Source organism: Necator americanus, chromosome IV (assembly GCF_031761385.1).
Source record: "Necator americanus strain Aroian chromosome IV, whole genome shotgun sequence".
NCBI lineage: Eukaryota > Metazoa > Nematoda > Chromadorea > Rhabditida > Ancylostomatidae > Necator > Necator americanus.
In genome coordinates, this window is record NC_087374.1 from 29,942,887 (window position 1) to 29,968,525 (window position 25,639).

Consider the following 25,639-nt stretch of genomic DNA (forward strand, 5'->3'; position numbering starts at 1 on the left):
AAATACGTAGAACCTCATCACAATCAGAAGCACAACTACAGATGACAAAATATACAACAAAGCGGTTATTAAGACGGGATAGCATAGTAGAGTAAAAACGACATGAAGCTCGATGGAACTGCGTAAGCGGTTGCACTCGAAGAGGTGAGAGGGAACTTAGCGGTTAGGATCAAGGGGACAGGCTTGCTAGCACCATTCATCGCCGCGGTTCGTGATGGTCCTACTTCGATTGCAACCGCTATCTTCATCGCTCCGCTTCGAGCACAACCACTTTGCAAACGCATCATGCTTCATTCGTTTTGACCCACCCATAACTGTTCCTGATCATCATCGCAGACAATTATCAGTGTTAAAACAAAGAACAAGCCGCTGCAAACATTCAAACGTTTGACAGAAAAAGTCAGATGTTTTTCACGATAGAAGTGCACTCACAAACTAGGTAGAACGGGCAACGAAAGACCTACTACCGAAACATACCTCACAAGCGACAGTAAAAAAGAAAAAAGAAAATCTCAGCGATATATTAGCTGAAAGATAACGCAGTAAAATTCCTTTCAAAGAAAACCTTCAGAAATTTATTTATAGACAAAATCAACAACAAAACAAAACACACATAACAATAAAAGAATAACAAGGATGACCGCTGAGGTCAATGAACATGTGATTTTATATTATTTTGCAGAAAGCTGAGAGTTTCAGCGTCCCAATGCCCGAGCCCTTAGTTCACAGCCTTAATTCACGGCTATTTCAATACCCGTATATTGAAAAAATAGTCCAGAACGTAGTGCTCAAACATCAAACAGATAACATCAAACAAGTGAGGAAGGTCAAATAAGCTAACACGGAAGAGATCATTGAAAACTAATGAAGAATTTTACGGAAACAAATTCTAGATGCTCACCAACTGGTCAAAAAGCAATTGTGATCTATTCCTGTGCAATGTTTTGCTTCTCGTTGTTCCTTGGCAGAAAACCTTCTCCAGAAGTATAAGAGCACTAGTAGTACATTTGAATACTAATGTTCCCCTACTCTTCGAGCATCTACATCCTAACAATAAAATCCACAGTATCATCGCGAATTCTTTCAGGTTCCAGTGGATGAGTCTTGATGTCATGGTGATTTTTGCAAGATAACGTTTCGAATGTTTAGTGAAATACTACACGTCAAAGATTCGACAACAGTTCACCTAGCTCACAGTCGGGTATGGCCTTCAGTTTTAAGCAAGCCTCCTTAACTGTCTTTTTGCTGTAGAAGTCAACCCTCGACTTTAAATTCTCGAGGGAAGCAACTGCTTCATCAACAGTTTGCTTCCACTGAAGGTGCGGGTACTGTGAGAGGACTAAGTCGGTTATTAATGTGATCGTATTATCTGCAAGTCGCGGTAAATCGTGAAGATTTGGTAGAAGTAAACAAGCTGTTGTAAAATCTCCACTAGATATTGACTGCTCAAAAACATGTAGCATATGGACGGAACACTTCTGCAGCAGTGATTCCGGCAGCATCTGTGCGCCACCGATAGCCAAAAAGCAACAAGTAAATCGATAGATCATCAGTTCAACCTAAAATACAACACTATATGATATCAACTCGGTAGAACGATTAGAGGATGTATCATACTTCACAACGAACATCCCACCTCACTCGGTAAACACTCATTTTGTTCCTTTGCTTCGACCCAGTACTGGATGGAATACAGTGCAGCTTCACGAACCGACTTCGCAATTTGAGTAGCTGAGGAATCATCTACGAAGGACGACTCTTCAGCGCAGCGTATAGCCGACTAAAAGTAAAATTTCAGGAGAACATTTTCTAGCTGCTCTGATATTTATTTTTTTTAATAGCATAGCACGAATCTGACGTAATGAAGAAATCCGCGGGAAAAGCTATAGACTGTAGACTGCGGAACTCAGCGTGGTTCTCTTGTCTTCCCCTAATCGTTATTTAAAAAAAAAGCTTGGAAGAAGCCGTTTCTAATGAACGAATAGGCCGCTGAGTGGACCGTAACCTATGCAGAGAGGAGCATTCTAACGTATCCCGTAGGAAGAAACACAGTTCCTACGCCCTTTTTTACGATGATTAGGATTAGATGACTAGAACCATCACGGACCCTGCAGTTTACAGCCCCATCTCTACCTTCTCCCGCGGATTCCCTCACCACATCAGATTCGCGGTATGCTAGCTCCAAATGATACCGATCTATAGACTGAAGAAGTGAAATACTGAAGAAAACTAGATGCACATTATTCTTTCGGGAAACAAGAAATCAAAATCGCTAAGGACCCACTGGGTCTTTGTATCGTTTAGTGCCTACTGTGAATTACATCTTAATTTTGTTAAAGGGTGTTGACGAACTAAACAGAAACAGTATCAGTGAAAGATGAGCGTTCCTCATAAGAAAAAAGGAGCTAATGGCTGTGTTACGCATGTTTTAGAAAGGATTCAAAAAAAGGATGAAAAAGAAAGCTTCCAATCTGACAAAAAAATGTTCACCAATTTCTAGCATAAAGAATGAGGAAAAACCTTATGCATTCTCAATACAATGGCTATGACCAAATCTTGCCAATAAAAGCTCGTCCGCTCTATTTCATCAGTTAGTGAAGTTATCAGTGATACAAAACACTATGAATCGTTTCTAAAAATTTCTCGCCACAAAGGGATAGGAGGAGTGCAGCTTCAGCTGTCAACACCCATAATTTTACATAGAAATGATCTCGTCGTTCAAGATTTCTGTAGTAAATGCTAAATGAGCACATATTTAGATTTATTTGACGAGAAAACGAGAACTCAAAGCGACAGTAAGGGGAAATATAACTTCAATGTCCACAAAGAATAGAAGAAAATAAGCGAAGACAAAAATGTTCAAAATGAAATAAAATTGACAAAATCACCTCTAGAATATGGAAACAAACAGCAAGACTTTCCGGGTTGATCGTAGTAGGCTCATCAAGGCACATTCGTGTTTGTACCACAACTAGGTGAACTAGTAATAATAGAAGACCAACATCCTCAGCAAACCAGTTCGTCCCCAAAGTCTAAAAAATGCGCTTAAAATTTCGGAATTAAACGTATTAAGGACAGAATAAACCTCCACAACTTCCTTTGCCAATCTAAATACTGCTATTCTCATTGCGTCACTTAGCATCTCGGTTCTCGTCTTCAAAAAGGCGTGAACGAGTGTACGCACGTTCTTAGGCCAGCAGTGTTCTTTAGAAACTAATTCTGAAAGAATCAATACACAGAGTTTAATACAGTTCCTAAAAATATATACTCCCGGGTAAAATGTAGTTGGGAGGGGCACTCAGTGGCCACCTTACTTCTCGAGTAAAAATTATTGAATCAATCGGGGCGCTGAACCTAAGCATTAGTCTAAGGATAGTCATAGAGGATCTATGACATGACATAAAGTTACTTACATACAGTTACAGGTTACATAAAGTTAAGAATTACTAAGCCCCCTCCCCCCCAAAAAAAAAAACACCAACACTAGCTTAGCTTTTACAAAGACCAATCTGAGACACAACAGTGGCAAAACTTGCTAAACAATCTAATTCCATAGCTGTTGTATTTTGATAACAAAGAAAGCGTCAACAAAAACAAACCATAGTTCTCGCTGTGATGTTGCAGAGTAAGCATACAGTCGACCAATCGCTCCAATATGGGAGTAAAGGGGAAATCTTTGGGGTTTCCAACACAAAAAGAAGTCAAAATATCAGCTGTGTCATGCACGAACTCTGTATTACCAGAACCAATCTCCTAAATGTAGTTCTTCACGTCATTTAAAGTTAAAATTTCGTAAACACAAGTAACACTCACAAAACACAAGGTGATGATACATTTGGAGATACTACTTAAAGCATTCATGTTGTCTTTCGTCAATTCCAACCTATGGACGAGGTGTGGAATGAGGTGAGAAAGATTGCGAAGAGTGGAACCATGACAATAAGGAAGTAAAGTCTCGAGAACATCAACGGCGAGATCTTGAAAGCTGGAACAGTACTGATTCTTATAGAAAACTATCCAAATATAAAAGAAAGAAGAGAACAGACCTAACCAAGTGTTCATCATCAGTAGCCAACAACTCCTCTAGGAGACCATCAGGTATTTTGCTCAGGATAGACTCAGCTACCTTTGCATTCATGAATTGATTCTGTAAATGAGAATAGTAGTTTGTAAAAAAAAAACACCTAAAAGTCCCATGAAATGCATCTTTCAACAGCAAAACCAAATGCAGTTGCAAAATTTACCTCAAAAAAGTGGCAAAGTCATTTCGAAACCAGAGTTCTAGCAGGAGAAGTCATGAGATAAAAAGTTTTTTGACGTCAAGCAGGTGAACGAACCTTGGTACGAGGTGGTAAAGATAGAAGTAGAGCAAAACGACGAAAAGGACCTTCACCATCCAAATTATCGCAAGGACTTCGAAGCGATGCAGAACATGGTTCCTTAAGATCGCCCATACCTCAATAGGTAGTTTTTGTTGTATACAACAATGTGATGAGAAGAAAATACAGCCGGGACACAACAGTCATAACTTACAATTCAGCTCACCTTTAAACTGGTTCTCGTCAAAAAAATAGAGGTCTTTGTGGGATTAGAGATGGAATAAAAGAGGACCTCCACTGAGGCTTCTATTCAACACGTTAAAAGAAAATATGCAATATAATAGTAAGATACGAGACCGAGAATTTTCCTCTGCACCGGATCAAATAGTTGGTGGAATTACGGACACAATATCAAACAGCCGTCCATAAATTGTCCTTGGGATGGTTCCGGAACAGCGAGTGGGACCGTAACCCAAACTCAGGTCTTGGGGTTTTAGTGGGTTTAACTTCAAACTCTACATGCTTTAGCTAGAAGCAGTGCTAATGCTACCAGGGCGATTTTCTCCTCTGACCTGTGGGGATTTAGAAGTGTGTCAGCGCTTATATGTACATATGAATTGAAAACATGTCCTCAGCCTGTATTCGACAGGACAATTTCTTTTTTCTTTTGACACTGAATAGTAGAGCTCAAAACATAATTTTGCTTCAGGATGTTACAAATACTTGTCACAACTTTCTCCCCATCATTCAAGGTTGCAATTTTTGAGGATTGAGGATAATGAAAAGTTATGAAACGCCATCGACTTGTTCTGTTTTACCAAATAGAATGCATGGACACATTCTCGACATGATTGGGAATAGCAGAGGCATCTTCATGGTTCCCGCTCCACGCGATGTGCCGAAAGAAAATGAAACAGCTAGTGCCTGCACTTCCCATGTGAAAAAATAGCAGGAGCATTTGCACATCTTGTCGCGTTGAGCTAAGTCTGAGATCGTTAACCAGTCTCAATCTGTTGTCGCACACAAAATAAACGCAACAACTTATTTCTTTGCGACTTCGAGATTTGCTTGCAGGGAGCGTCCGCAGAAATCCCCAGTATTGGTCGCTCCCAGTCAAGGGTTCTGTAAGTGGCGCAGCTTGCAAGAGTGACGAAAAATACAAAGAAAACCTCTACAAATCCATGAAGAGGGCCGATTAAGTTCACAGGACGGACTACTTCATGCGACAAAACAACTCTCTGCACCGATAAGATTGACGAAATAAAACTTCGTAAACTCTTTTTCACTACTACTGTTTATGTGGAAAGGTTCTTTCCCATGCTATATGATAACGTATAATATTCATTAGGAATAGTTGAGCCAGTGAGTGTGTCATATAGTTGGGTCAAAACAACATGAAGCACGAACCGTTACCGTAAGTGACCGCGTTCGGAAGCGGTGCGGTCGAGACAGCGGTTGGAATCGAGGTGGGACCATGGCGAACTGCAGAGGTGAATGGCGGCAGTGAGGGTCCTAACGAGATCCCAACCGCTACGCTCCATCGCTCCGCTTTCGAGCGCAGCCGCTTGCGCAAATGTCCGTGCTTCATGTCGTATTGACCCGACTATATGTGTATTTGTCCACATGAATCGCTTCAGTTGAAATATTATGTCCGCGCAGTAAGCGTAGACAGCATGGCGTTCATATTTGATGAATTCTATTTACCTCTTTCGTTTACGTTGCGTTTATGCAATAATAAAGGGGAGGACTGAGCGCAGCCTTGGAAATACCGTCATTCATGGGAATTCTTCCACGTAATACCAAAGAAGAGGAGCCATATTTGAAGCCACATGTCCCCAAATTGACAATGTTTGGATCTCTCCACCAACAGATAAGGAAGAGCGGGATGGACAGCGTTAGCAGCCCTCTGGTTACTCATTCGCTGCCAGGTGCAGCGCGTATGCTTGCCCTCCCAGATGTGATGTACCTAAGTGCCTCGTAGGAAAATTCAATTCCCAAGGCGGTTCCCAACGACGTTTTTCAGAGTAATTTGGAAGAATCGTGAATGATAACGTCCATACTCATAATCTACATATTCAAATTCAGTAGACTTTCATAACAGAGACATGGATTTTTTCCCAGTCCTAAGGGTTGGGCTTAGGCCTAGACTTAGCTACTGAAGGTCGATTGTGACAAATTAATTGTGGACTTATTGGCGTTTTGCATTGTCAGCTTCAAGAATTGAATGTGTCTGCTCAGGATGGTTATGTATACCGCTGTTTAGGATATTATTAGAGTTAACCATGCTGTCTGTTATGTCCCTACACTGAATTTTAAGGGGTCAAAGTCTTGATTATAATAATATATGGTTTACAGCCATCAACGGTCGGTACTTCTATCTGAATGTGGTCCTTGTATTGTGTCCCTTTCTTAGGTATTAGCACCACTGCTGACCCTTGTTTCACAAAGCATTTTTGTCTATTATGGACGTATATGTTTTAAGGCAGAAAAATGAAATGTGCACGTTTTGAACACAGTATACTATATCCATAGTTTACATCAGACTTAAAGGCATCACCCGACGAATCTAAGGTGGTATGGATTTCAAGTGGAGTATTCTTATACGGGATAGCAGATTATGGTGAGAGGGGTGATTCCGTCCATTTCTTCCTAGTTGCTGTAAAAAAAAAACGGTCCGGAAGATGCAGCGCGTGCACAAGACTGGGGCTCTCCAATCGAACTCGTTGTAGAAAATAGCGCCCCGGAATGCTCGAAGCCGCATCTTCCGGGCCGTTTTTTACGGCAATTAGAAAGAAATGGACGGAATAATCATCCTCTCCATAATCTACGACCCCGTGTACGAATACTCCACCTGAAATCCGTACCGCCTCAGATTCGTGGGGTGATGCCTTCAACACAAATGGAAGAGGGTATTGGAATTTCTGCCATAACCCAGCGAACGGCGATTAGACACCGACTGCATTTGCCAAGGAAAGTTGTATAGGGTGAGCTGGAGAGGTGATACGTCTCAAGGAGAACAATTGGCCCACAGCCGTTGCCGGCTGTGTTCCTAGCGATATTGAGCGCACTATAAGATTAAAGGCAGCATACCACAAATCTGGAGTGATACGGATTTCAGGTGGAGTATCCACAAGTGAGGTGGTTTCGCTCACCTTCCTCTTAATCACTGCAAGCAGCTGACCCCTGAATGCTGTTTTGTACGATGCCTTCTATTGCAGCGCGCCACCCTTGCACGCGTAGCGTCCCTTACTGCCTATCGGGGCGGTGGGCGGTCTGAATTGATTTTCGACGAATCGCAAGGCGGAGGCGGCGCAAGGGGCGGACCGTTACAATAGATGGCGTCGTAAAAGCAACATTCTGAAGGTGGCTGTTTACAGTGGTGCAGGGAGAAATGAGCGGAACTACCCCCGTCTCCATAATCTACGACCCCGTATATGGATACTCCACCTGGAATTCGCACCACCTCAGATTCGTGCTGTGCTGCCTTTAAAAAGGATCTAGCATCACTTTTTCCGGAGAACACCAGTCTGTCTGCTTACGGGCAATGCGGTTTTTTGTATGGAGTGAATTTCTTTCATAGGAAGAAGAAGTTATGATCATTTGCATGTTAAGTCAATTGCTTCTGCGCATTCACTATCGCTCCAATGAAAGTTCTGGTGTTCAACCATGACATCACTAAGCCAAAGTCAAATTCAAACAATCGTGTACTACGAATTCCCGCAAGGCCACAACGCATGCGACGCCATCGTTCATATTTGTGGTGCGCTCTAGGAAGATATAGTATCTAGTTAGACTGTCGCCCGTTTGTTCCAACGCTTCGAGTCAGGAGATATTTAATTGAAGATCGACCTCGCTCTGGTCGCCCGACTGACTGGAACGATGAAGCTTTGCGTCTCAGAGACAAACCCAATGCCACTACAAGTGAACTATCGACGATACCTGGACGCGGCCGTAGAGCAATCATCAGACGTCTTTAAGTTCTATTTTACAGACAAGTGATCCCGCTTTGAGTCCCTACAGATCGATCGCCTCGCAGGTGGTGAAAAGAATGAGTGCTTTCTTTCCAACTAAATTACTAGGTTTCTCAACCCATTCTATGTGAAGTGTTTGAGATAAAAAGGTAAGTAATATTTATAATGAGAAAGTTTCACAAATAAATGGTCAAATTAGCGCTGATGAACAATGAAACTACATAACAGGACAAACAAGAAGCTTTCAGAATAGATATAAAATTAACACAAAAAAGGGGCACTGAGTTAGAGGAAGAGTAATTCGTTCCAAAATTTCCAAACGATCCTTGAACCTGTATCAACCAAACGAGCGACGCACATACGCTACGTGATATCTTTGGTACAGTTCCGAATGTGAGAAAATACATGAACAGTGTTTTTAGTATCAATTCTCACAGACTATGTCAAAACTTACGGATGTGAAGGTCATATGATAATGGCCCTGTCAAATTTCCAATATTCATGAGGACCATCCTAGCACAATATGAATTGTCGCGTTCGGAAGCATGCTAAAATATCAAAGGACAACACACTCTGCTTGCACCGACTATTTATCTAGGTCATCAGAAAAGTACTTAAGTAAAACAAACCATCATATGAGGCACGACACTACAAAGCCGAAGAAGTCGCTCCATCTGATCAGCAGGACTTAAGTCTGTCCGGCTGGTCACTATGTACTCAGCCAGCAGGGCTCCATACTTCCGTCGTGCACCTGATACAATGTCAAAACCTTCGTCCGTAAGAGAGATAGCTGAAAGTAGCTGTCCTCATGGAAGTAAGATATTTCTTCTTTTGAATATCGTAACATATTCTATGACTCACTTCCTGCAAAAAGCACAAGTGTTTTGAGTAGGGAATATTCCTCTATGGTGACTTTTTCTTCACGAAAGACGGTGACAACGTTTCGGTGAAGATAGTCGACAAGTTCTTGCAGGAATCCATCAAACCTATTAAGATGATGGGATCGAACCCACTTTTGCTGAGAAACACAGCTGCAGTAAACATACTCATGGTGCTGTTTTTCTGAAGATTTGTAAGTAAATCCATGTGGGAATAGCAGTCCAGTGCAGCCCTTGAGGTAAGTGTTGTATACCATTAGAAATAAAGTTACTCCGCAGTAGTTAGCACTACACATTGCAAGCTGTAAAATCCTGCATTTCTCAATCATTATTGAAGTTACTTTCATTTCTCCCATAGTCAGTCTTATAACCTTTACCCTGTCTTTCGCTTCTAACATTTGGAGTTCTGGGCAGCTTGCAGCGAAATCTGCAAAATGGGTGATACTGCGACAGTATGACTCTTTCAGGACTTCCAATATGTTGTCCCCTTTGGCCAGTCCACTTTGGCTCCAACCAATCTTCAACAAGTTCTAATTATGTAAATAGATGGAGGGACGTAGACGTAGTGCATACAGGAGTTCTGTGGCAGCATAGATGAGGTTTTTCGAGAACATCCGCTAGCGAAGTGTCCAATGAGTACGAAAATGACACCAGTGGTTCTTCAGTACTGTCGCAGATCCTGAAGATAAAACAGTCCTCTTAATGAGCACCATCGAATAGTCGTATCATGCAGCTTTCATCGTCTACAGATATCTACATCTGAAGCATATTTCTGCAGTAATCGCTCCTGTCAGCTGTTTGCGCGTTGGAGGTACGGGAACATGTAATGGCAACCAAATACTTAAAGGCATCACCCTACCAATCTGGAGTGATACGGATTTTCGGTGGAGTATCTGTATACGGGATCGTAGATTATTGAGAGACGGGTGATTCCGTTCATTTCTTCCTAATTGCCGTAGAAAACGGCCTGGAAGATACGGCTTCGAGCGTTCCGGCACGCTGCTTTCCGCGACGAATTCGATTAGAGCGCGCCAGCCTTCTGCACGCCGCATTTTCTGGGCCTTTTTTTTGCGGCAATTGGCAATAAATGGACGGAACCACACTCCTCTCCATAATCTACTGTTCCGTATACGAATATTCCACTTGAAATCCGTACCACCTCAGATTTATGGGTTCACGCCTTTAACCATGTTGATTCTGCGCAACAGTTGCTGTTTTTGATTTTGAAAGCAGCAGAAGAAAGAAAAAAGTATGAATGTCATAATATCAATATCAATCAATATCTGTATTAGCTAACTATGCAGTGTGAAGAGGCAAAAGTAGTTACTTTTAAAGCGACAGCAAAATAGCGAGCCATTAGCCGAGTCTCGTTCTTTCTCACTACTTCTCTCGCATAATAAAGCATTAGCAAAAATATGACATCTTGATAAAGTCCTTTTCTTAAACTCTATCGTTTGTTTTGCTCTCAGAACTCTCTTATTTTGTACCCATTCAATCTCCGTCTCGTTTCTTTTTAATGCATGTAGCTGTTTGGAGGCGGATATGGCGCAGTCGGTTAGAGGTCATTTGTGGCCACACTGTCGATTGTTCCAAACTGCCCTATTGCAAACTAAGCGTTTCATCCCTCTGGGTCGATAAATTAGTACCAGCCTTGTCTGGGAGGATAAAAACACTGACTTGATCATCGGCTGACCCCCGCAAATCATTGTATAGGCCAACACCGTTCCAAAACCTCAGCGATTACAAACTGCAGTAAAACGCGTTGGTGCATCTTGAGTAGATTGACAAGCTAGTAACATTATTATGACTTTATGTAACTGTTTCTAACTGTACATGATTAGCCTCTGTTGTAGTCGCATCTGTCGTGGATAGCTATACACTAGTAGCCAAAAAAAGGGGACAAATTTCCCTGCGAACTAAGATCGAAAAACAAAGCAAACCATAGAACTGAACTGAAAGAAATGGCGGAAAACAATTCAGAAAAGGGAAAATGTAGGCGATGGAGTTAAGGGAAGGCACTCAACTGCACTCTTATTCCTGGAGGCTCTACCTTCCTTTTTCCCTTAGTAGTTTCAGTTTACAGGTCATAGACCCTCTAAGATTAATGCTTAGGTTTTAGGGTGCCGATTACTTCGATTATTCTCTTCCAGAAATAAGAGCGAGGTTGAGTTCCCCTCCCCCCACCTCTTCCAAACTTTACCTTTAAAAAAAAAACAAAAAAAGATGTTCTAACAAACTACAAACTTTATGGCATAAAAAAAAGAAGAAGAAGGATAGTGTGCAAACACCATGATGGAGAAACATCACAAAACATAGACTCAATTATATAAAAAAAAGACAGTACAAAAGAGTAGGACGGAGAAATGGCAAAAATGATATGAAACTAGTAAAAAAGAGCAGAAAACTATTCCCGATGAGCTCGTCGTGCCTTGTGAAAAGCACAGTATGCACGACTCCATTTACTGTTATCCCTAAAACGAGTAAGTGAACACAGCCCAAAACTATAGTAGAGTCAAAACGACATGACGCACTTACGCAATTGCGTACGCAGCTTCTCTCGAGGCGCTTCGGTGCACCGTAGCGGCTAGGAGCGTGGTGAAACCCTTGCTGGCACCACCCATACCAGCAGTTTGCGACGGTCCCACCTCGGTCCCAACTGCTACCTCCACCGCGCCGTTTTGAGCGCGTACGCAAATGCACTCGTGATTCATGTCGTTTTGACCCGGCTATACACCACTTCGCGCTAATCGGGCTGACTTGCTCGATTGATTCCCGCTAACCCTCTTGCTACACCCTCGACTACGCAGCCGGCTTACCATTCTTCACTGTTTGGACTACATTCGACACAAATCAATTTTAGTCGAGGTCGTAACTATTCATTCGGCCAGTTGAACTCCCGTGGCAGGATTTACTGCTGGTCATAATTTTAGTGCAACAAAAAACAGCTGACCTTTCAATATGTACGAGCGTTTTCGCATAATCCACTGCTTTCCTTATGCTCTTCAGATTTTCAACAAATTTTATTCCGATGCTTGTTGAATTCATCTCTGGTAACTCATTCTAAAATTACATTACATGGCAAATGTGTCAATGAAGTCTTAATTTTCTCTTTCGGACCCACAAGGAAGCTGCTTTTTTCTTGGTATTCTATTCACAGTTTTTGTTCAGAGTGTTGATACTTGTCACATAACTACAGCATGCTATGCAGTGATATTTGAGTTCATGCAGTCATAACGTTCATAGAAATACATCTAGAACTTTTTCTTACATGCAGCGATATTCGAGAAAATCGTTGTTGTCTTTGAGCAATGATTACTCATGACGATAAGGGTGACACTAACGTTTATTCTAGAGGCTAGTTCGATTTCAGCTCATCATCTGCAGAAAGGTAATCAGTAAAATCCTTATTTTTCCGGCACGGCATTTCCATTTCCACTTTGCTTTGGATCTTCTAGGCACTTTTAGGAGGCCATCCAGCGAAGCAGCACCTCATGATGTTTTAAAATAATCCTTCTTCTAAAATATTTGTGTGTATGTGTAGTTGGCACATTCATAAATTGAAATGTAACAAGGGATCTTCGTTAAAACCAGGTTGTAAACCTATTCTGCCCTGTTGACGATTTCGTCCTCGTAGCACTGAAAAATATCTTCAGGTCTGTTCGTAGGTTGCGCTCGTGATTTCGTGCTGGCACTGCAAGGAGCAGCATCCAGAACTACTGCAGAGAACTGATTAGAATACTTTAGCAACCTCTTCTGTGGGAATGAGCGAGAAAAGACTCACGAGGATACGTAATGATTTTGTTTTTCCAGGTTTTTCACAAAAGTCATGTCTTGATAAGCTACAAAACACAATCTGCTGATATCCCTTAAAGGCAGCATAGCACGAATCTGAGGTGGTGCGGATTTCAGGTGGGGCGTCCGTATACGGGGTCGTAGATTATGGAGGCGTAGGTAGTTCCGCTCATTTCTCCCTGCATCACTGCAAACAGCCGCCTCCCGAATGCTGTTTTGTACGGCGCCATCTATTGCAACGCTCCTCCCCTTGCGCCACCTCCGCCCTGCGATTCGTTGAAAATCCAATTCGGACTGCCCCGATAGGCAGTAAGGCACGCTACGCGTGCAAGGGTGGGGCGCTGCAGTAGAAGGCATCGTACAAAACAGCATTCAGGGGCCGGCTGCTTGCAGTGATTAAAGGGGAAGATAAGCTGAACCACCCCGGTCTCCATAATCTACGACCCCGTATACGGATACTCCACCTGAAATCAGTAACACCCCAGATTTGTGGTATGCTGTCCTTAAATTTCCTTTACCAGGCGATATTTCGACGGCTGCGATGTCATTAGAGAACTGCAATCTAAGACGGTTGAGTTTTTTCTGAATCGTCCAACATCTGCAAAACAAATTAATTAAAGTATGTCCTTCCCTGTGAGAAGCAGTGCCAACCTCGTTCCGTCATGTTAGCTTCCAAGCACTTTGTGAATCGACAAGCTCTGCAGGACTTCCTGGTGTCTACTCAAGCAATGAATAGTTCAGATTTATATAGCGAGTAGTGGTCTCACCTTTAGTTACTATACAATTGGCGTTATTCCCGCATTTGAAGCGTGTTGACCTTTGAACAGCGCGAAAGAAGAAGACCTTGCAACTTCTGAATTCACAAGATTGACTGGTAAATTTCTCTTTCTCTCGGACTACTATTCACATGAAACTCCAAGGCAACCGAGTTAAAAGAACCTACTCAAATGTGAAAACGAAGTTTAAGGATCGGAAGCCAATTTCTATGGCTTTTGAAGGAAAACTCACCCACATGCCATAGCCCCGTAATGAATATGAGCACCTGTTGTACCACAGATGTGACACCTTGATCCATTAACCAATGGCAGATCATCTCTCATTTTGTGTACAATTCGAAATTGAAAAGATCAAAAGAACACCGATTGCACTGTAAGAAGTGACGTAAGTATAACATTGAATTATGAATTATTATTCATAATTAAAATAAAAAAGACGAAAACCATCACAGCAACACAAACGATGAAAGAGAACAAAAAGTTGTGAGAAGGAAATCCGAGCTGAGCTATCGGAGCGTGACATCGTAATTTAAGGAGAGGATTTTATAACATCTAGGTTTAAGAAATGTTATAAGATATGTAGCGACCATTTTGGTGCAGAAGGTGGTGTTTTCTGTGAACTTAAACCCCACCTGAGTCAGTATCTGCTGCTGGACAACTCTCTTACGTTCTTACGATGTTCACATCTTGCTTATGCAGACCTATGTATTTCTGTTGGTCCCAGGGAGAAAAATCGGTTTACAGAGAAATGTGCAAGAGACCACAATATGCTTCTCGCAAAAGACTAAGATTGTCTAGAGGTCCAGATTGATGCAGCGTTACTCATTATTTTTTTTTTCTTGAAAGCAGCAATCGTCCTGCTCAAGCCAAAAGCGAGGTTTAGGAGCACAAACTTTCCGTTTTTCAAGTTGCGTTACCGTTTCGGAGTCAACACTTCTGAAAAAGACGTTGAATGCTGTTCGTCACACCGCGCTATGTCTACCGCCTGAATGCTAATGGGACCATGGAAGCCGAAGAAAGACTGTACTAACTCTATTATCTCTTTTCGCTTATAACTAATTGATTATGAGTGCTTTCATGAGTCTTTTTGACGGTTCCATATTTTCCGCCTATGGGATATGTACGATTTGTGCTTGTAGGAAGGCACTTTCTGTATTGCCACCAACATTTACCGCCATGAATCAGTTTGATGCTTACTTGCTAGTAGAGCACACAAGTATCGCTCTGATCAGACCCATATTCGTCGCATTCTCCTCCCTTACTACAATTCTGGTTTGAATGCAACTCATGCTAAAGCCAATCCAATCCAAATAAATTGCGAGCTTAACGTCTCTTGCAAAACGTATACGATGTGGTTTGTCGAATTGAAAGATGGCCTGCATTCGCTGGATGATTCTTAGAGGTGAGGTCAGGCACTGGAGGTAAACATCAACAAGCTTCAGAACGTTATTTTGGCGGATCCAAATGACACCAGCAGAGAGTGAATAACTACGTTTGAGTTCCGCCGATCCACTTTCCACTATTGCGCGTGCTCACACAGGATCTTTGACACCCAAGCTAAAGGTACCTAGAGAAAAAAGAAGGCAGAGCATCCAGAAATAAGAGCGCGGTTGAGTCCCTCTCCCTTAACTCCACCGACTACATTTTTGCTTTTTTGAATGGTTTTTCGCTTTCAGTTCAGTTTAATGGTTTGTCTTGTCTTCGATCTTAGATCGCAGGGAATTAATTTTTGTCCTTGTTTTTTCTTTGTTTTGAGTAATGTTGTATAGTTATTCGCAACACATTTTGGTATGATTCCGACTACAAAAAAAGCTAATAATACACAATTACAAACAATTACATATCTATTAAAAAAGACATGGCAAAGAGATTGCTACAAACTGAGGTGTTGGAGAGGCTCTAAAAGCGAAACAAACGATGAATTTAAAGAAAATAGACTCTACTAAGATTACACAGTTCTGCTAATGCACTATTATAAAAGGAGAATAATGAAAAAGTACAAGAAACAAAGCGGAAAAAGCCCGACGAGTTTTTTGCGTTGTCGTAATGGACCGCAATTCTGGTGTCGCTTTGCAATTTGGCAAGAAGAAGAAACTCGGTCTATGGGTACCCCTAAAGCTACCAGCGGGTCGTCCTTACAATAAAGAAAAGCACATGGCTTTCTCTTTCCGAACCCAAACCTTCACCCCCAAAAAATTGCTATTCTTTTCTTTGCACGCGATTAAAAACATTTATTTTTCTTTTTTACTTGAAGGCATCACTCCACGAATCTGAGGTGGTACGGATTTCAGGTGGAGTATTCGTATACGGGATGGGAGACTATGGAGAGGGGGGTGATTTCGTCCATTTCGTCCTAATTGCCGTAAAAAAACGGTCCGGACGATACGGCTTCAGGCGTACTGGCGCACTATTTTCTACAGGGAGTTCGACTGCAGCGCCCCAGCCTTGCGCAGCGCCGCATCTTCCAGGCAGTTTTTTACGGCAATTAGGAAGAAATGGACGAAATCACCCCCTCTCCATAGTCTCCCATCCCGATACGAATGCTCCACCTGAAATCTGCATCACCTCAGATTCGTGGGGTGATGCCTTTAACTCGATTGTGGCGTAGATACTGTGGTGAGGTTTCAGTCGGCATCATTTGCAGATGTAAGGATAAAGAAGACATACAGAAATGCCAGAATACTGCATGGAAAAACACTCTAGGAGATGTCAGTTATTTATGTTGCGGTTGTTGATGAAAAGAAATCGGTACCTAATCAACGAAAAAATTGGTGCAACGAGCTATAAGAGTGAGGTTAGAGCCAATTGCTAAATACAGAACTGATATTGAGATGTTCAGGAGATTATTGAGGAGCGTGGTTTATGTTGACGTTGGCTGAGACGGCTTAGTTGCCACGCAGGAACGTCTTATTTCTTATATGATTCGCTGAACGTTTTCATCAGCAGCAAAATCTCCCTGAGCATCTCAACTGAAGAGAGAAAAGAGAGAACGTTAAGATAGGCATGGTTGGACTGCGTACACAATAAATACACTAGCTGAACATTGATGAGTTTACAAATGCAAAGAGGAGGAACTGAATTGCTTCAATTTGAAATAGGCCGAACATCTTGATGATCGGAGTAAGGAATCACTAGATAAATACGAACGGAGTAGGAAATATGAGCGGTCCTCATACGAAAGACCAGAAGAGTTTCCCTCCTTTCCTTTCCTGAAAACAGTTTAATGTGAATGAGATCGAAACCAACAACAAGCGAAACACCTTTAAAAGCATTACCCCACGAATCTGAGGTGGTACGGATTTCAGATGGAATATTCTTATGCGGGATAGTAGATTATAGAGAGGGGGTGACTCCGTTCGTTTCTTCCTAATTGCCGTAAAAAAAAACGGTACGGAGGATGCGGCGCATGCACAAGGCTGGAGCGCTCCAATCGAACTCGTTGCTGAAAGCAGCGCGCCGTATCGCTCCAAGCTGTATCGTCCGGCCGCTTTTTAGGGCAATTAGGAAGAAATAGACGGACATCTATGAACCCGTATAGGAACTCTCCACCTGAAACCCGCACCACCTCAGATTCGCGGGATGATGCCTTTAAAATGGAGTTTAAAAAGAGTCGCTGCATTCTTAATGAATAACCCACCAGTGGTAATCATGAATTGATCCAACTCTGTAGCAAACATTGCTTGCCTTCGATCATGATAAATATGAAAATAGGAAAGAAGTTTGTATTTGTTTATTAATTATCAACAAATATCAAAATCATATTATCAATCATATTAATACAACAAAATCCATTGGTTATACTGGAAATGTCTTCTAACTCGGTAAATCGGGCAGAAACGGAAAATGCAAAATTCACGTTAAAAATAATGTTGAACCATTGTTACACTGGTAGGTGTCTATGTAGTTCAGAATTTTAACGGTACTTACTGTTCCTAGAGAAGAAAAATAAATACTATTCACTATTGAAATAAAATGAACTAGTAAAAAATTCCGTATTTTTCAGCGAATGCTTTACGGTTAACAAGGTAGAAACTCTTCACTTACGGACATGGTTCAAGAGAATTCGTTAACACAATAATAATAGCAGTAAAGTAACAGATGCACAAGATCAATAACCACAGTATAATTGAATCTCAATAAATCACACAGAGTCATTTCTCAAAACTTGCGTATATGAAGATCGTAAGAAAGGTTCCCAGAAATATTTCCCATGTTCATCACCACCATTTTACCACAGTACAAATTATCGAACTCAGAGGCGTGCTGAAAATCCAGGTGAAATTTCAATGAATCCATTCTTGAACTCTCTTTTTCGGATTACGGTGTATAAAGTGAAAGGATAAGGTGTCCGACGCTAATCAGTCCACTTGGGATGCGCACCGCGTTCACTTCAATTCGGAATCGTTTGGGGTTTACGAACGTATAACTAGCCCATACAATGATTTGCGTGGCCTAGGCGATGTATCAAGCGGATGTTCTTATCCTCTTACAAAGCTCTGCCCCCATTCCAACGATCTCATAGGGATGAAGGGTTGGGTGGCACTAGAGAGGTTTCCAGCTATAGCCCGTGCAGTCATAATGGAACCTCTTACCGACTGCGCTATACAGCCGCAAAAGACTATAGATCTCTAAGTAGATGTTCTTTTGGTTGTTGAATTGGCACCTGGCAATTTTAGGACAAAATTGAGAATTTGTACTTAGACGATAATCAATCACGTCCTGAAAAGTAGTATGCAAGCTTCTCGAAATTTTTCTCTAGTTATTTTGGGAGTCGTAATTTGCTAGTGAACCTTTCTTGGACAAATTATAATATGAACATGGGTAATTTAAGAAGATAAGAACTAAATCTCCAAGAATAAATTAACACGTAAATGTGGCTCAGATTTTTTTCTTCGAAAAAATAACCTCAAGTTTTATGTTGAGGAAGAAGTCGCAAGCGTTTTTTTAAAGTGAAGTGGAAGAGGAATATGCACATAGAAGTAGAAAGATTCTCAAAGCCTTACTTATCTTATTATATAGCAAATTTCTCGCTTCACAAGACTGTCTTACTCTGAAATTTTAATTTTATTATCTTGTGATTTTTTTCTCATATAATTACGCGGGAGTGTGGAGAACACAGAATGAGACATTTTCGATATAACTTTTTTTTGGGTACGATGTTGACGATAGCGCTGCTGACGCTGTTGGTGAGATTTGTTTTTTGCATAGAGGGCATCGAAGAGCTCTGGAAAAAAAAAACAAGTGTTTTCAAGCGTTCTTATCATATACCATGCATTGAAGAAGAAGTACTGAAATGTTCTCGGATAAATTGCCTGATGCATTGCAAAAGTGAATCTAGTAATATTATTAGAGAACAATTTACCTTGCGACATTATTGCAAAGCAACCAAACTTCCGAGCTTGTTGCGTCTATCGGTATATTATTCATATTCAGGCAAACACTGATAAATTTCTAGTCTAGACTGCACACACTTATCAATCTCACACTATCCTGAATTGAAGTCCACCGCGTTTAAGATGGTGAAACGTAGAGTAGTTAAGGACAAATGACGAATTGTATACGGTTGATCGATCCCTTCGAGATGCACCTACGCGGTAGACTTCAATTCAGGATAGTGTGAGATTGATAAGTGTGTGCAGTCTAAACTATGACTTGCAGGGATCATCCAATGAATCACGTCAGCTCCACTTGTTCTCCTACCAGACAACGGGAAGAATTCATCGACCTCTGAAGGATGAAAGGCTCCGATGGTATCGAGCGGATTCGAATTATCACCATCCACCTCTTACCGTTTCCGCTATACTCGCCTCTACACTCTACACTTTTTTTCACGAGAATGCACAGCATTTTCGTGAAAAAGTCAGGAATTCCCCGAATACATATGCTATAAGGAATGAACCATATGAATTTGGCGCGTGTTTTGAAAAAGTTTTGAAAATTGTAACTTTAACGAACCATCATATGGGGAATAAGACTGAACAGACGAGTAAGCCTATTCATTGCCTCAACAGAACTGAGTTCCGGTCGTGTTGTGGTAATCAGCTCGCTCAGGAGGGCAGCATATTTTCGTCGAGCACGTAGTACAATACTAAGGCCGGCATCGGTTAACGGAATCACTGGAAAATTTTGGTAAAACATGGCTAAAGCTCATAGAAACTCGGTATCAGCAAAAATATTCAGAGTATAAAAAAAATTTTGAATAAAAAACAGATGAACTCGCCTCCTGAAAACAAAATGAGCGTCTTTACGAATGTGTACTCTTCAGTTGTTATTCCTGTTTCTCGAAAAACTCTAACAACATTGCTGTGAAGGTAGTCGAATAAAGTTTGCAAGAATTCGTCAAACCTAAACAAAATAGGTGTTGACCAGCCAAATTTCTTATTCTCGCCGGTGAACCAGATATTCAACACAGCTAACCAAATTTAGTATATTATATATAAGAACTGCTCACTCGTGTTCGTCTTTTTTCGTTGATAAAGAGTACTTGAATCCATGAGGAAACAGTATTCCATAGTAGTCATTGAGGTATGCATTGTAGGCTAACGTAAACAATACACATCCACAGTAGTTTTTACTACAAATTGCAAGCTGAAAAACTCAAGGAAATATTAAAAAGAATGCGCGATTGTAATGAGGATCTAAATAAACCTTGTCCTGCTCTTCAAGCAAGGCTAACTCCGGACATCCAGATGCAAAATCAGCAAATAATGTAACAGTACGGCAGTAGATCTGTTTCAGTGTGTCCAGCAAATTCTCTGTCTCAACGAATTCGTCCTGATTCCATCCAATCTAAGAACAAAATATTTGCATGAGAATTGATATCCTTGTTTTTTGTGTCTTCCTATCACACCATCACACAAGACTAATATTTTGAGACTTTATCTTCCGGAAATCGGAAATGGAAGGAATGAGCTACTTTCAATGCTGTCGTTAAATTTTTTTCAGAAGATTCAACAATTGTTAGTGGCGGTGTAATTTTCCGCTCTATGATTAGTGAAATGAACATTAAAGCATAAAGACAAGTTGCTCCGATACCCACTAAAGCTGAAAATGCTGCAAGTGACAAAAGCATGCAAAACATTGGTAGAAAAACCACTTGGGTCATTGGTGTCAACCAGCGGAGATAAATACAGTCGTTAATTCATTCAAAACAATCGATAACCACAGTCCTTTTCGGCGATGTCTTTCAAGTTTTCACGAGTTAACAGTTCAGGATTGGATGAAGCCCAAACAGAAAATAACCAACCGGTGTCCGAGCACAGCATAAATGCGGCTTCCGCAGTGCCTCAGCAAGCGACATATCAACAGAGTAATCGAAGTTAGTCCTTCTAGCTCCAGGATTCTCGCACAATCTGAAATCACGCAGAGCTGGAAGGAATGTCGTGAGATAAAATAAGTTTCGCATGAAAATTGAACAATTTTCTCACTTTTCTATGTGAACGAGAGTTCTGGCGTAATCTAGTGCGCGTGGAGTCTTTTGTAGATCATGAACGAAGTGAATTCCAACACTCACAGCATCATAGAGTTCATTCTATAGAATGTTCCATTAACAAATCTCAAAACGTCTCCTAGACGTGCAAACTCAAATTGGCTACCTCTTCTGGATTCTCTTTAACTTTTCAACCGGCCTATTCTTTTGTTTTCTTTGAAAATAAATTATTTCTTCGAAAATAAAAAAACGGTTTCACACCGCCTCGGAAGCACGACTGTGTGGAAGAATTTGGGAGCGCCCCCGTGTGTTTCTTAGATGAAGCATGTGAGGATGCTCTCGAATTTTTCTATACCTTAATCAACCAAAAATTTTATGTACCAGTTTTACTTCCATTTCGGCTGATGACAAGTATGGCACAACTGATCGTGAGTTGCTGCTATCAGTAACGGGTTTATTCTTCCTCAATCGCCCAACATCTGCAAAAGAAAGCAGCCTTAGAAGTGTACCTTAAAAAATTTAAGATGATAGAAACATGAGACGATCGAAGCTGTCTTAATATCGGAAACTCATTCAGCAGATTGGATGTTACATTAAAAATTTGTAAAGCATGGTTTTGCTCTATATTACAGTGCAAAACTGTAATAAATAGTATTTATTTAATTATAACAGGAAGCATATCCGAATTCTTGGTCATAATCTATTATATTACCGGATCAGTGATGCCCTTGAAAAATGGGTTAATAGTCAGAATATTAGAAGTTAAAATGTGGATCTATATGTATGATCTTTCATATCACTTCAAGTTTCAGATTTCAATAAAGTTTTTAGATTCCAATGAAAAAGTCGATTTAATTTGTCACTCAGTTCGGCGATTTAGATGTACAATGTATCTTGGAAGATGGATAAGTTCATTGAATGTCTGTGATGTTGGTATATTTTTGTTGCGGGAACGAGGAGCAGCAGTTGACTCCATGCTGGTGATTTGTCACAATCGTCAACTATTCCTATGCAAAACGTTACCCAACACCCAGTATCGTTACCCAGTGCATATGGTGACCATCGAAAGTACTTTGTGACGTAAATGAAATGTGGCGTAAAGGAAGTAAGTGTCCTAATTTTCCTGAACGACCACCAATGGTTCCAACTCCAAGAGCAAAGTCATCGAGGATACAACGTGTAATGCCGTGACACAGAACATTTTATGATCATCTGTGTGATCACTGATTGCATCACCTGTATCACCTATACTCTCGATTCATCGATTTGCTCGAGCGGACACCAGTAATACTTCCATTTGTCGCGATCGCGCGCAAGTGTTGCCCTGTGGCATCTCTTCTCGCGAGGGACTCGAAGAGCATCGTATTTTTCCTTCAAGGTCTTCGGAAAGAGGTCTGACCATCGGGTCGACGGTCTTCCTGCGGTACGTTTGATGTGGCTATTCAGTCGCTTACGGCTCTGGTCCAACGATTGTCGTTGAAGTGCATCATGTGTCCGGCCCACCTAATTTTGCTTTCCTTGGCATATATGGCAGCGTCCCTCATTTTCGATCGGCGACGTAGAAGTGATAAATCCCTTCCCTCACATGCGGGTTACTCCTAGAATCCTTTCAATTCCGCGTTCTATGACGCTGATCGCATTTTCCTTCTCGCGCTTCCGAAGCGTAGGTCAAAACAGGAAGAACGGTGGATGCGTTGAATAGGTGAGCTCTTGAATGCTCCTTTGCCCAGCTCAGGGATCAGGTCGTTCATCATTTTGATTTGCCGATCTAGATATACTAAGCTGGTGCATTCGGATGTATTCGTTCCGTTGAGCGTGAATGGGGCATCAAAAACCCACCCGTCACCACAAACATAATCTTGTCTAGGTTCAGCTGAAGAATGATCTTTTTACACGTTTCATCAAATTCGGCCAGCATCCGTTTCGCCTGATTGATCCTTGCTGTTATAAGAATGATGTCATCAGCGAAACGAAGATGATGATAATGCCGGTCGTCAACTTTCATTCCCACGTAATCCACTTCTAACCCTCGCATCGCGTTCTCGAGAGTGGCACTGAATATTTTGGGTGAAATTGTGTCACCCTGAGGAATCCCTCTTTTCAGTCGATTATGACCTCATTGTATAATGAAAAAATTTTGGTCGTGAAGTTGCATTACAACTCACAAAGTACCTTTATGTGCGGAGAAGGGACGCCTTGTTTGTCCAAGGGCTTCATGACTGCTTTGGTCTCAACACTATCAAACGCTTAAAATCGATGAAAGTAATACACAGTGGCATCTTGTACTCTCGCGATACTTCTATGAGCTTTGAAACCGTGTGTACGTGGTCAATCGCACAGAACCCTTTTCGAGACCCTGCCTGCTCGCATGGCTGTCCTTCATCTAATGTTCTTTCTATCCTGTTTAGGATTAGTCTTGTAAAAAGCTTGTAGATGACAGGCAGTAGGCAGATTGGACGATAATAGAAGATGTCTTGTGGGTCTCCCTTCTTATACAACACTACGATCTTGCTGGTTTTCCATTGCTTCCATTGCTAAGAACACTGCATTCCAACAGATAACGAGTGAAGAGCCTCGTTAGTGTTGATGAAGACTGGCGGTAGGTACTTCACATGTTCGAGCTTGATTCTCTCCGGACCGGGTGGAGCACGGTTCTTTACTGACATGATGGCATGCCGGACTTAGCAAGGGAGGACCTTTGGAATGAAGTGCGCATCCTCCCTCAGATGGTGAGGAGGCAAGTTTACGTGGCTGTCGAAGAGATCTGAGTGGAAATTGTGAATGGCCTTTTCATCTTCCTTCCCATCTCCTGCTCTGGTTGTTCCATCTGGAGACCGGAGAGCAGTCATTTTTACGATTGGTGAAGTTCCAACGGGTGTAGTGAATGCTCTGTCCCGCCTCTGCAGCTTCAGCAAACATTTCTGCTCTTCTTTCCTTGAGGTCGTCTTTTATAGCCTCTCTGCAAAGCCTTGCGAGCTCGCACGTGAGTTTTTGGTTGCCTGCAGCTGGTGCAGCTCCACGCTGACGTATAAGCTTCCGGAGACAGGCGTCTCTTGGTAGTTTTGAAACTCTTCGCTGTCCACGTACAGTCGTGAAGATGTCCTACAAGCCGTTCATATTCGTCGTCGACATTGTCCATGACAGTATCTTCCCAAAAGCCGACAGACGAAGCGAAGAGCTCTCAGTCGATGATCGTTCTGAGAGTTCGTTTCGTAAAATTCGCGGCTTTTTCTTCTCTGCGTTTGAAAAAAAATCTTCTTCTTCCAAAAAGGCGATAATACGATCCCATATAAAACTCTGGCACAACAGCGACGTCCGTCAGGCAGAGCCTTTTGACGACGTTGACGATGATGTGGTCTATTTCATTACGGCACCCTCCACCGGGTGACTCCCACCTCAGACTCAGACAGCGTAGCAAATGTTGAAGGAAGGGGTGAGACCCAGGATGTATGACGAGTTGAGCCGAGACTTTCAAAACTGCCCTTGTTGGACGTGTGGCTCCTTGTTGCCGAGCTGAAGAGAGCCTTTTTAAGACGCTGCATAAAGCGTTTGATTGGCCCTTCGCGGTTTGCCGACGAGTCCGTAAAAGAGTCAGAGATGGTGGGGAACATGTGCTTGTGAAAGTCTTATTCAGACTTTTTTTGCTAAGAGTTGACACCGTAATCGCATTTCACTCTCCCCTTACCTCCTCCTCGGTGCTATTTATGCCCGTCCTTGATCTCCTTAACTGTCTCCGTTGAATTGATGTCAAGCTGACGAAACTGCTAAAAAATAGCAGATTCTCTTTAGCCGACTTGCACGTTGAATGTGTGTTCATAGATCATAGGTTTTAAAGGATAAAGGATCAGTTCTTTGACGTATCAATCCGCTTCGGATGCCGCAGCGAGTTCGACAGCAGTTCGTGATCATTGAGTTTTAGGAAAGGCCTATGTAATAACTGATGGGGGACCAACCGACTATTCAGTGTTTTTACATGGATCCTGGAGGAATCGAAGGCTAGATCGGCACAATCAACTGTTACCGTTACAGCCGAACCTCCTTCCTTTGCACTACGCCCGTCCGGATTTTATCATAATAGTTGTTGAATGTGAATTTGAAGTAAATACTTGATGCAGTAAATAACAAATTCTGGGCGTGAAGACACCTTTTTCTGTCATTTTCGCTTGGAGACACCTCGAGAAACGACACGCCTTGCAAGTATTTCTTGTCTCTGGAAATCAGATGAAATGGTTTTCATTAGTAGGCTAAAGTATCCATTTGAAAATCAATCGTACCTTTTGTCACACCGCACCTTCCGTTATTGTCGCAAACAAACGGAACAGATCTTTGAATTGTACGTACGAAAAACACCTTGCAACTTCTGAAACTTTAAAGAAGTGCTGGATCAAGGATCATCACATGTATATTCAGCACAATTCTGTCATAAACAAAAACAAAAATCATCTGCAAGAAGTTTTTATTTGGACACGACATG

At 41.7% G+C, this 25,639-nt stretch overlaps 1 protein-coding gene across 4 annotated transcripts; it reads right to left on the reverse strand.

The window, feature by feature from the left end:
- Positions 1 to 1,163: 1,163 nt before the first annotated feature.
- On the reverse strand, positions 1,164 to 24,304 carry RB195_003207 (uncharacterized protein; the record flags this gene model as incomplete). Of its 4 annotated transcripts, none has more annotated exons than XM_064200764.1 (28): positions 1,164 to 1,559; positions 1,637 to 1,780; positions 2,889 to 3,032; positions 3,086 to 3,219; positions 3,600 to 3,753; positions 3,814 to 3,985; positions 4,047 to 4,147; positions 4,338 to 4,456; positions 4,546 to 4,578; positions 8,745 to 8,838; positions 8,920 to 9,080; positions 9,152 to 9,276; positions 9,337 to 9,470; positions 9,546 to 9,686; positions 9,742 to 9,847; positions 11,700 to 11,752; positions 17,961 to 17,999; positions 19,692 to 19,852; positions 19,945 to 20,081; positions 20,188 to 20,324; positions 20,385 to 20,525; positions 20,983 to 21,088; positions 21,164 to 21,267; positions 21,547 to 21,674; positions 23,005 to 23,219; positions 23,710 to 23,819; positions 23,913 to 24,099; positions 24,192 to 24,304. In XM_064200764.1, 28 exons carry the CDS (start codon positions 24,302 to 24,304, stop codon positions 1,164 to 1,166), a joined length of 3,789 nt encoding a protein of 1,262 aa, XP_064056642.1. The 4 variants fall into 4 exon arrangements, with proteins under 4 accessions (XP_064056642.1, XP_064056643.1, XP_064056644.1 ...); XM_064200763.1 differs by lacking the exon at positions 4,546 to 4,578 and adding an exon at positions 5,138 to 5,305; XM_064200761.1 differs by lacking the exons at positions 4,546 to 4,578; positions 11,700 to 11,752; positions 17,961 to 17,999; ... (9 more) ...; positions 23,913 to 24,099; positions 24,192 to 24,304 and adding exons at positions 5,138 to 5,305; positions 13,969 to 14,060.
- Between the last annotated feature and the right edge of the window lie 1,335 nt (positions 24,305 to 25,639).